This window comes from Echinops telfairi, unplaced genomic scaffold, assembly GCF_000313985.2.
Source record: "Echinops telfairi isolate 266 unplaced genomic scaffold, ASM31398v2 ScPeMD7_23;HRSCAF=83, whole genome shotgun sequence".
Classification (NCBI taxonomy): domain Eukaryota; kingdom Metazoa; phylum Chordata; class Mammalia; order Afrosoricida; family Tenrecidae; genus Echinops; species Echinops telfairi.
In genome coordinates, this window is record NW_022103920.1 from 80341162 (window position 1) to 80353340 (window position 12179).

Sequence of the window (12179 nt, forward strand, 5' to 3'; positions counted from 1 at the left end):
CGGGTCGCGGAGAATGAACTTGCAGGGAACCTAGGAGTTTGAGAAGCCTGAGAAAGAGCCAGGAGTTAGGGAATGTAAAGCAGCGCTCACACAGGAGAAAGGCAAATTTCAACTCACAGGCCACTCCTGCAGGGCGCAGGGGTCCAGCTCTTGGCTGCTAACCCTAAGTCACAGCTGGGGTTACAGGTGGGTTTCTCCCACCAAGGCAGAAGGATTTGGCAACCCGCTTCCCGAATGACTGCAGCCTTGGAAACCCCATGAGAAGTTATTATCTGCAACTCTGGGTCGCTGCCAGTCAGGAATCTACCTGGAAACAATGGGTTTAATCATTGCTCTGGGATCCACTCAGGGAACCCTGGTGTTGTAATGGTTACGCGTTGGGCTGCGACCCGCAGATGGTCAGCAGTTCAAAGCTACCAGCAGGCCCACAGAAACGGGGCTTTCTGAAATACGGTCCCGGAAAAAGCACGAGGGGTCGCTGTTAGCTTAAGGACGGACAGTCCAGATGGCTGTTGGTTCTGAGAGGCGGTGGGGGTGGGGTGGGAGTGCTCTGGGGGTAAGATTGTCCTATGTAACCCAAGTGGCTCTTAAGAAATTATGGTGAAAATATGTAAATTTACAATGTACAATCCAATGATAGTATTTTCTCATATTGTACCTTTTTAATCACTCCCTTTCCAAATTACTCCACTACCTACCATTCACATAAGTGGCATGTACCCCAAGCAAAATTTCTCCCTCTTCACCCCTGGATTTCTGTATATTATGCCATAAAAGTGGGAGCATACAGGGTTTGTCCTTTTGAAAATGATTTAAGCAAAATGTTTTTAACTTCTCAGGTTCTTTCTATGTGGTTGGAGAACATTTGCTATTTTTTTAGACTTGTTATCAGGGCTTCATTTCTTCGTGGCTGAGTAACCCATTGTGTGCATATAGCACGTGTTTATCCGCTCATGTGTTGGACATATTGGATATTGTCAGAACTGTAGTGCTGTGATGAACATTGGTGTGCAGGTTTCTGCCAGTATTCCTTTTTACATATAGGTACATATCAAGGACAGTGATTGCTGGTTCATGTGTTTTTTGTTCAACTTGTAGAACAGTGGCAGCACTGATATTCTCCCCAGCTGTGGAGGAGCCCTGGTGGAGTAATGGTTATGCACTGGACTGCTCACAAGGTCTGTAGTTTGGGATCACCAGCCATGCCAAGGGAGAGAGATGGGGGTTTCTACTCTGGCACAATGAGTGTTGGAAACTTGGGGCAGTTCTGCTCTGCCCTTGAAGGCAGGGAGTGTGGTTTGGTGGAGGAAGGGTCCAGTTCCTCCCCAACATTATCAGCATGTTTTTCTCTTTTGTTTTGATCATTGCAATTCTAATACGAGTTCTCAACTTGATTTGCATTTCCTGAACAGCTGAAGTGAGGTCTTGGTGCTTCAGTGGTTGGCTAACCCAAAGGTCAGGGATTCCAGCCAACCAGCCACGTTATCAAAGACCCAGCAATCTGTAATGTTGGAACTGACTAGGTAGCACTCAGTGCTTCACCATGTTGAACATCTTTTCATGTCCTGTTAGCCACTTTAATATCCTCTTGGGTTAAAAATGCCTGTTCAAGGCCTTAGCTTGTTTGATTAAAGAACTTATACACAGATGTACACAACACTTAACTGGAAGATTTCTCCAATCTGAAGGCTGTTTCTTCACTTTGTTGGTAATGTTCAATGATAAATGAGGCTTCATAAAAATTTATTACTTTATCAGTTTTTTCCCGATTGTATATTTGTTGCTACAGCTGGTAAACTGCTATTTAACCAGCCCTGTAGTCTTGTCCCTAAGATCTTTGTCATTTTCGGGGTGAGGCATGAGTCCTAATACATTTTTGGCATGTAAAAGACCTACTTTTGTAGGGCCGTTTGTTGGAGAAACTTTATCCCTTGAATATACTCTCAGCATTTTTGCCAGATACAGGAATGTATTCCTGGGCTCTTAATTTTATTCTACAATGGTTTATATGTCTATTATACCAGGCTGTTTTCAAGCCTTACTAAGGTAAGCCATGGTATTTAAAGTGAGGAAACTTGAGCCTCTTCATTATTCAGTTGGGCAGGGGTGGGGATCAGACGGATTTAGAGGTTAGAAGTGAGCGTTGCTGAAAAGTGTCAGCCCATAGTGACTAGGCTGGGTGATCTTGGCGCACATGTGACTCCCACTCTTTCTTGCTGCCTCACAGGGCTCACACTGTGTCCTTCTGGCACGTAATTCTAGTTTTGCGACCCCTTATGTCTGGCATTCAATCTAACATGCCCTCCATATTGGGCTTTTTCTCTGTGTAGCATATCTGCATAAGGCTTATTGCTCAGAAGTTAATGTTTATGTGGCCCCATTTCAGACGATAAAAGTATATGAAAACACTCTTCCAGTTCCGATTTTAGGAGGTCTTAGACCATGTTGGTTCTTTCAAAAAATATTTTCCATCTAAACACTTTTCATGTAGTAGCTATTTCATCCAAACCCAAGTGTACACCACTTGCTCACCTAGTGGATTCTGACTCGAGGCAGAAATAGATCGACCGGCCTTTCTTTCCAAAGTGCCTTTGAGGACTGCAGCCTCCTGCCTTTGGTTAGCAGCTGAGACAGCTAGCTTCCTGCTGGCCTCACCCAGAAATCCCCCAGGACGTTGTCTTTGCTTACTACTTAGCCGTCTGACAAGCAATATGTGTGTGTTTCAGATCACACTAGGGCCAAGTTTGACCTCGATATGCTGGTTTCACTTCTGAGGCAAGAAAACGCCAGAGACATTTGTGTCATCAGCGTTCCTCCTGAGATGAAATATACAGATTATTTTGTGATTGGGAGCGGCACCTCCACCCGACATTTGCACGCCATGGCCCACTACCTTGTGAAAATGGTAGGATGCGCCCTCCTCTCTTTGGGGTTACCATCGGGGTGGGATAGTGTGATAGCGTCAGGCTGAGGAGCAAAGTACACCTGTCACACGAGGTTGCAGGAGAAGCCTAAATTTCAAGATTTGGATGTTTCGTTGTTGATAGTGAAAAACTATGGGACAAACAGCCCCATTAAATCAGGATATTCTGCGTCTTTTTTGACTACAGAGGGGTAAATACAAGATAAATAACCCGAGTGAGGCTAGAATAGGGCCAGAGAAGTTTTTAGAGCTTTGTTGTCTAAATGATAGCTGGTAGCCACATGCGACTATTTAAATGCATCGAAGTTGTTCAGGGTTTGCTGATGGTACCCGTGCTGGATGGCACATTTCCATCTCTGCCAAAGCTGTGGACAGTTGTAATTTAGAGCTGAATCCAACTGTGTGAGCAAGTCCAGTGTTCCCAAGCACTGCGCTGGGTATTGTGGAAGTAGAGAAAGGCCTAGCCCAGGGAAGGGAAAATGAGCTTTCTCATTCCAGCAGAATGAGGAAGAACTTGTGTATTGGAAACCACCTCTGGTGCTTCTCAGCTGTACAGACAACAGTCAAACCCAGAGTAGAGCTGGGATTGCCTAGGCCAGGGCACAGTGAGGGCTGGGGACAGACTCCTACCCCAAGGTGACAGCAGAAGAATGATCCCCAAGTCAAATTGCAGAGTGGAGAAGTTAGAACACAGGTTCAAGGGTTTCTGTCAGCTCTAATAGTGGAATGGAGTCAGGTGAAGATAGAGGTGACCATAAGCCTTGGAATACAAAGAGTGAGATTTTCCATAGAAGCATAGTTTCTTTTACAAACCTACTTCCATCATCACCTTTAATACATGGCCTGGCTTTTTTCAGCATAAGTTCCTGAAGTGTCAAAAGGACCCTTACGTTAAGATAGAGGGGAAGGACACCGAGGACTGGCTCTGCATGGACTTCGGTAAGTTACTTTGGTCCATTTTACAAACATTGGTTAATAATTTTTTATCACTTCTCATGTGGAAAGGCTTAAGATAAAATTGCTAAGGGTTTTTTTTCTTATAAATTCTAGAATTTAAAGTAACCAGTATTTTCCTTTAATTAGAAATCCTCATTTAACAAAGTATGCTAGATAGCGCACTCGTGGGGGAAGTGCCGTGTGCTGTGACGCTGGCTAACAGGAAAGCTGGAGTACAGGGGTGACTTAAATGACCGAGGAAGAAGGGCATTCAAACACGGAATGACACACGTTTGTTTCAAGAGGATCTTCACACAATTAGATGGCAAGACCTGTGAGTGAAGGATCTGAGATTTTAGCCTTTTCATACACTTAGCACCTACAGGCTATCTGGATAGTTTCAGCCCAGAGGGCAGTGTCACCAGACAGGAACCAGGGTCCTTCATAACAGGCGTCTTCCAGTTGCTCTTCTGACACCGTCACGCATGGTGTGGGGTCTGTGCACTGTAGGATGTTTCGAACATTCCTGCCACCCCCCAGTTGTAACCATGAAAATGTGACAAAACCATCTTTGGCTCAGGGCAGGGGGTCAGCAAATGTTTGAGGTGAAAGAGAATCTCAAAACAAAAAATTATTCAAGACCCATAAATGTGTTTTTAAAAATGAAAACACTATTTCACTATTATCTAAATAACATCCTGGAAAAGTTTCCAATTTTACTCCAAAGCCACAAGTACATATGTACCGAAAGAGCCGCATCTGGCTCTCGAGGACAGTTAGTACTTGACTTCTGAGACTGTTCACTACACACAAACACCCTTGAAGAGATAGTCCAGAACAAAGGGGTCAATGTCATGCCCACAGCTATGTGGAAGTGAACGGTAAACCTGGATAAATGTAATGTTACCAGCACCAGGAGGCCGAGCATTTCTAATTCCCAAGTGATACGGATCCAGGGACCACTGCTTTATTCCGTTCCCACAGTCATTCTGGCCAGAGATGGTTGTAGGATTACAGCTAAAGTGAATGGATAGGTTCTTCATTCTAACTCTGACCTGCCCCTGACAGGCAGCATGGTGCTCCACTTGATGCTTACAGAAACCAGAGAAACCTACGAATTAGAGAAGCTATGGACCCTACGCTCTTACGATGACCAGTTAGCTCAGATCGCACCTGAGACGTTACCTGAAGACTTCATTCTTGGATTAGAAGACGATGCTTCATCCCTGACTCCAGTGGAGTTCAAATGTGAATAAAATGATATGAACTGTTTCAATCTTTTTAGAGTTGTCCTCTATAAAGTCCTAAAACCCCACCTTGCTGGTTAGATCCTTGTTACAGCCAACGGCATCTTCCTCCCAGGCTGACACCAGGAGTTTATGTGAGGGGCTATAGAGGGTATGGAAAAAAGGGAAAGGATTTTTACTCCATGGACTCATTGAAGCCCCATCATAGCTAAGTAAACCACTAACATGAAAAATCTGTCTTTCTGGGTAGCATGGGCACCACTGTTCCTTTTGAGTTCTAGTTGTGTTTTTCTAAGTTGTCAGTTTGACCAAATGTAGAACATTCCCATTCACTTGGAACCCCCAAACAAAACATCCATCTAATGATGAAAATTTTTATTCTGCATAAAGGTATTTGGAAAGTGAAGCTGCATTGGGGGCACATTATAAACAAGGAATGATCCATACATGGTGAGTACAAAACTCAATGACAACAGATTTACTAGCTATTACCAGATATTCCCAATGCTTACTTGAAAGGAAAACATGATTGGCCATACCAAAAGGGTAGACATGAAATAGGACAGAATTTAAATCAGCAGATATAAATGCAGCACCTATCTGTATTAAGAAAAATCAAATACTGGAAAAAAACTGAGGAAGAACTCTGGCATTACACATCTCACCTGATATCCAACCAGAAAGCCAGCATCTGTTTTGCAATTTTAATTCATTGTATGAAAACAAATCGAATGCTAGATGAATTCAGTGACAAAAAGGGCACTTTTCCACTAAGACTACAAATAAATGGCTTTTCTGAACACATTTTAAACCATTTTCAAAATGTCTAATTGGTATACTGCTCTTCAGAAAAACTTAAACCTAATCCATGTAGCGATTTGTCTTAAACTATGAATGTGGCAAAATGACTTCAAGGTTATTCCCTATGCCCTTCAGATCAGTACCATGATGACTGATCATCTTATGAACAAAACACAAAACCAACGCAGAGCAGCATGGTCTTGGGGACCACCACACCACAGTCTGTAACGGCACACATGCGTCAGGCATCCAAATTACATGTCAAAGTTGCTCTCCTGCATCCCCTACTTTTTCCTTTACTTTCAAACAGCTGGTTGCAGAGTGTACAAGAAATCTCACTGCACGTTAGTTATGTCATCGTTTGTTTTAAAAGCTTCCAAATAGCCGAGTGAGGCCCACAGGCAGCGCTGGCACACTGCTGCACCATCTCCTGCTGCCCCTTGGGTCAGCTCAAAGTGTAGACCACCTGGGCTACCGTGTGTCAGCAGGCAGCGCTGGCTGAGCACCTGCCAGTCCGCCTCTCTTCAGTGGCACACTTTCCTCGGTAGCGATGATAGTCAGAAGCACAAAGCATTTATGCACCAGTCACATAGCCAAACAAAAAGCTCAAGTCTCCCAAAGCCATTTAACAAGCTGCTCCCAAACTTCCTGCCACGACCTTGCTCTGTTAGTACCTTCCAAGTGTTCCTACCAGAAACGAGGAAGAAACGGACCTGCTGCTCTCCAAACACAGGCACTGCTCCTGACCCTGGACTACTTATTGGACCTTCCAACTAAAAGCCGTGTCAAAAAGCCTCAAAAATCCTTATTTTTCCAACCAGCCAGAGGTAAATTCTGTCCTCAATTATTTGCCTGTTAGCTGGTTGAATTTGTTTTGTTTTTAAAAAGGTTTAAAAAAAAAAGGTTGGACTTTTATCTTTATAAAGTATATAAAATTTTCAAAAAAATAACAAAGCGAACAATTTTGCTTTTCATTGCATTATTGAATACCTGAGGTAGTTGAGTAAAAATGCACATTTAATACCCCTGCCAACACCTTTCAGCACTTCCCTTAGGTTATTCATGTTAGTGTTAGATAAAAATAAAACTGCAGTTCTTCTATGCTAGTGGCTTACCATTTAAGTTCTTGTGATCATTCTATTTTGATCCAATTTGACAACTGGATTTCAGAGCAGCTCATTGTTGATTTGATAAATTTAGCAAATGCATCGTTAACCCAATCTCCACTGTGACTGGGGGAACACTGGTTACACTGTGAGAATACAGCAAAAGGGAAGTGCGGAACTGCTCCCCCACCCCCCCCTTGGTTCTTTTTAAAGCTGGGTGTCACACATGTTAGAGAGCAATAAAGTATACATTCTCACAGAGACAGGAGTTCAAAAGCTGCCTGGTCCTCAAAGAAACGACTGGCTAGGTAAAAACTTGTGCACGTGATTCTGGATAGGGGTTCCGCACCCATCTGTTGGTTAAGCAATCGGTCTTTGGTTTGGCATCTCTGCCTCTGTGGTGGGCTATTTCCTGAGCCTTTATTTCCTTCTTGACTGGGGGGGTCCACTCTGCAGAGCCTTCTGCTGTTGGTGCTGCTTTACCTGAGTCAGAATTTCCTGAATTTTTCGCTGGGCAACCTGCAAAAGACAGAGCTTTGAACATTTTTACGCAAAGATCACGAAAAGTTATTTTGTCCCCCATCTTAACTCCAAACAGACTCGTGAGGATTAGGGATATTAACCTCTGGAATCAGTCTTTCCAAAGGAGGCCTAAAAAGTGGTAAGCACCCAGGACAGATTTCCCATTGTGAGCCCACTTGCCTGGCAAGCATAAAAGTGACCAGTTATTTTGACAACTACTTGGTCATTCTCATCAGGTGTCTGGTCACGAGGGACAACTACTTCTGCACTTGACAAATTTTGGAGCTCATTCACCTGGAAAAGATAAATACAAATCCTGTTAAATAGAATTTTTTTTAAAGGCTTATTTCCTGAGCATGTAATACATAAACAATCCTACAAGCCTGTGAGTATTGCCCTACTACAAGATGATTAAAACCAACCAAGACACATCCATAGAAAATTGACTTGTCCAATCATTAAAAAAATGAATGGCTGAGCAAGATCCAAACCCAGAAACTGTAAAACAGACTTAAAGGTCACTTAAATGTTCTGCGACTTTGACACCAGGACCAGTTTGCTTTGTTTAGCTACAGAGGTACACGTGTAGGTGGAACATTTCTAATTTCCATAATGCTATTTTTGCGCAATAAAAACAAAAAGTGAAACTACAGTAATAGAATGCTTAATGTTCCTCACAAACGCGATAATCCTCTCAAAGACATGAGTTATTTTCAGTAGGAGCTAGTGCCAACTCTCAGAGGAACAAAAGAGCCTTCCAACCTCAGCCCTGACAGTCCCAATTTGCATGAACTAGCCCACTAGGGGGTGGGCTCCCTCCAACACCACTGTACAGGGTTTGCTCAACTACTTGCCGTTTTGCCTCCTTTCCCAATAACCCTGCCAGCAGCAAAGGATGGCACTCTGATATGAGCTTCAAGTTTTACTTCTTCTTTTGGACTAACGAAGTTTTCTTCTTTAATTTTTCCATAAATTCTTCCCTGAGCCTATAGATGAGAACAGAGTCTATCAGTGTCCTTTGTGTTGGTAATATACAAAGCCTTAGGGCAGTGGTTCTCAACCTTCCTAATGCTGCAGCCCTTCAAAATAGTTCTTATTGTGGTGACCCCCCCAACCATAAAATTATTCTCGTTGCTACTGCCTGTAATTTTCCTACTGTTATGAATCAGGCAACCCCTGTGAAAGGGTCCTTCGACCCCCAGAGGGGTGGCGACCCACAGATTGAGAACCACTGCCTCAGGGTCTCAGCTCACTTATACCAGGTCATTGCGCAAGTTCACTTTTGGAAGACCAAAATCCCATAAGCAACCATGGGAACTCTCAAAATGAATGAGTTTGGTTTCTTTTGCAAAATTACGTTGGTAGTTTCTTTTTACTGGGTGTTTCAGGGAGAAGCCGGGTAATAGAGCGCCCGAGCAGAAGTCACCCACTCTCCGCCTCCATTCCTAACCAGGTGCACGCCCGGTGGAGGTCATACCTTGAACTGAGCCTCTGGAGGCCCAGTGATAATCACCATCCTCACTTTTGCATCTGGGGCTTCAGCTGGAGCTATCTGTAACAGACATGGAACATGGGCTGAGGCAGGCAGGCTCTCAGTGCTCTGGAGAAACCCAATGTAAACGAGTCTGACATCTATTTGCACAGGAAAGACCAAGCCAAAAGAAAAACCTGGAATAGTTAGGGAGGAGTGATGAATATGGGTTCTTCAATTACAGCTCCTGCTACACGTTATGCATTCAGTCTGCAAAACTACATGCACTCTGTTAACCTGCACCATCACTCCACTTTAAACAAGGGGAAATGGAAGGCCAGAGGTGAGCTGCCCAGCAGTAGTCACACAAGGCTACGCATGTCTTCCCAGCTCGCACTGGGGCCCTACACCAGTGATGCCTACTCGTGTACTCACAGTGGGGGCTGGGCCCAGCTCCCCTGGGCTTCCTGTTCGTGACGAATACCCCCGCAAGCACACCATGCTCCAAAGGCCATGCCTGGACCAACCTTTTGCATTTTTATGGGTAAGGACTGTATTTAGTTACTGAGCTAAGACAGCACCATTCATTTAGCAGTTTTCAGATGATCAGTCACTTCTTGTATGCCTATCAGTGGAGTACAATGAAACAAACTAACCATTTGACAAAACAGTAGTTCAAACTCTACTCTTGCACAGCATACAAAATCATTCAGAAGGTCTGCATAGGAAAGGGTGCAGAGGCTGTGTGACAGAAGCTGGCACTGGCCTAGACTGGGGTCACAGTAAGAACTGATTTGGGGATCCTGGACTTCCAGGGGCCGTTTGGGAAGAAAAGCATTAGCCAGACGGTCATCGTGCAAGTACATTCATTCTCATCCCTTAACAAACTAAGAGCAGAAAGCAAGGATGGTTACGAAAGTACTGCAAATGCCCGATCCAGAGGACTCTGACCCGAGACTTGGTAAGACCCCTTTCCAGCACACGTCAAAAGAATGTTTTACATTTAATGAAAACTACACACTGTCCTCCTCCCTCAAAATACAGCTAAGGTTTCTGTCACTGAGAACCAAAGGCCTAACAGTACTTCTACTTCATTCTGTGCTGATTAACTCTGAGTCTGAAAAGTAAGCAAATGACTTCCAAGCTTTCAGGACTATTTCACAGGAAACCCTTGGAGAGAAGATGCCATTCTCAGCTTTCCAGCAAGTTTCCCGTTTTCATTGTTTTTCTGTTTCCTCTGTGAAGACTGACACAATAGTGAAAGGCCCCCAATCAAGAAGTTCCATACAGATTATCCATTGACATCCATCACAGCTCACAAATATTCTCTATTTCGGTTCTGTAAAATTGTTTCTATAAACGTAGTTTCACGCGCCCTTAAAGTTTGCTTTGTTTTTTAAAAGCAATGGTTGACTCTTCGTCTCATGTAGATACTTATTTAAACAAACGCGCCTCTGTTGGTGACAGGGCTGGGGGAGGGCAGCAGTCGCGCACCTGCCACCTTTTTAAAGCTTTGGAAACACATGCCCTTTGACCTACCAAGTGTACTTCAGTAAAGACGGGTTACAGGAAAATGGTAGATATTTGCTGAAACAATTTTGTTCATCACCCGACTGAAATACTTCTGTTGATCCTCATATGTCACAGATGGTATAGTGGTGAACAAAATTCCTTTAGAAATGTTAGCCCTGCTGGCATAGTGGGTTGTGCAACTACAAGGTCAGCAGTTCAGATCCACTCTGTAGAAAGATGAGGCTTTCTGCCCTGGAAAAATGTACAGCCTTGGAAATCCAGAGGGGCAGTTGGACCCTGTCCTTAGGGGTCATTGTGAGTCAAAATCAACTCAATAGCAGTGGGTTTAGAAAAGGCTGTTAACGATTACAATTTGGGACTAGTAAATATGTGCACATTAAAGTGATGTGTGCATATAGATAATCACATACAGGTGGTATATGTAACTCTATACCAAAAGTTTTGAGAATGGTAAAGTCTTTCAGATGTATGTAACTAGACTTTTCAGGAAATCAAGGGAGTTTTCAACCTTATTAAAAAATACCATGGGTATCGATTGTGATGAGTTGTATGGAGCCCCCAATAAAATGTTTAAAAAAAATACCACGGACTTAATGACAGTCATTTTTCCAACCACGCCCCCTGCTGCCAGAAGCTGAGCCAGTGTGTGTTCTGTTATTCTGAGCACCAGTCAACTATACAACTGTTACAAAATGTGTTTGCCAAAACCAGCCAACCTCTTACCAAACTTTTCATAAAAATCAAATAGGAGGAAAAGCCACCACGGAAACCATTTAAGAACTGAGCCCCTTAATTCTTTTGGTGCATTAAACATAGTAATTCTAAAATACTTATTAAATTTGTATGAATGTGTCAAAAAATGTTTTTCTTAAGTTATCAATCATAACTAGCAGGACAGTAAAGCAGGCTCCTAACTTGACCTTTTGCCATGTCTTTTATTCATTTTTTGGAGGGGGTAGCTGGATTTCCTATTTAAGCATTACTTTTTGCTGCAAGGGAGTGTACGGGTTCTGTTTCTGAACAGAATGTACATTAAGTTTTAATTTACATAGTAAAATTCACTCAGTGTATGAGTTGAAGAAATTCTCAGGTGGATCAAAACCAAACCACTGCCATTGAATCAATTTCAACTCAAAGCAACCCTGAAAGAACTTCTCAGGCTATAAACCTTTATGCAAAGTAGGTAGCCTCATCTTTCTCCTGTAGAGTGGCTGGTGGGTTTGAATCACTGATTTTGCAGTTATCAGTCCAAGGCTTACCCTACAGCACCACCATGGCTCCTCAACCACATTCTGTATGGAACAATTCCCTCACAGCATTTCATCTGCTGCTGCCTCTCTCTTTCTCCTTACCAACCCCACCGCCAAACTCAGAGCAACACTTAGGACTTATTCTTTGTCTCGCTTTCTGCCGCTTCCAGAATGTCATGGAAAAGTTATCAAGTTTGTTTCTTTTCGTTGTTGAGTAATATTGTGTTAACCAAAATTTTCTTTTTCTTGGCTAATATCTAGAAGTGGGATTCATGAGTAGTGTGGTCAATGTATTTTGTTTTAAATACACTTTTGCCACTGACTCACTCTCTCACTCTCATTCACTCACTCTCATTCACTCACTCAGTTACTCTCACTCACTCACTCTCA

The 12179-nt window shown here is 43.2% G+C and overlaps 2 protein-coding genes across 2 annotated transcripts in view; one reads left to right on the forward strand and one right to left on the reverse strand.

Moving 5' to 3' along the window:
* Positions 1 to 5135, forward strand: part of MALSU1 (mitochondrial assembly of ribosomal large subunit 1) — a 30879-nt gene extending 25744 nt beyond the window's left edge. The window contains exons 3-5 of the mRNA XM_045288660.1: positions 2727 to 2905; positions 3781 to 3862; positions 4928 to 5135. Coding sequence (XP_045144595.1) covers positions 2727 to 2905; positions 3781 to 3862; positions 4928 to 5115 — 449 coding nt within the window. The 3' untranslated portion in view covers positions 5116 to 5135. The remainder of the gene's footprint in view (positions 1 to 2726; positions 2906 to 3780; positions 3863 to 4927) is intronic.
* Positions 5136 to 5466: 331 nt separating this feature from the next.
* The window catches only part of IGF2BP3 (insulin like growth factor 2 mRNA binding protein 3), a 135141-nt gene continuing 128428 nt past the window's right edge, over positions 5467 to 12179 (reverse strand). Inside the window, exons 13-16 of the mRNA XM_004702718.4 lie at positions 9013 to 9087; positions 8390 to 8521; positions 7716 to 7829; positions 5467 to 7532 (exon numbers count right to left, since the gene is read on the reverse strand). Coding sequence (XP_004702775.2) covers positions 7434 to 7532; positions 7716 to 7829; positions 8390 to 8521; positions 9013 to 9087 — 420 coding nt within the window. The 3' untranslated portion in view covers positions 5467 to 7433. The remainder of the gene's footprint in view (positions 7533 to 7715; positions 7830 to 8389; positions 8522 to 9012; positions 9088 to 12179) is intronic.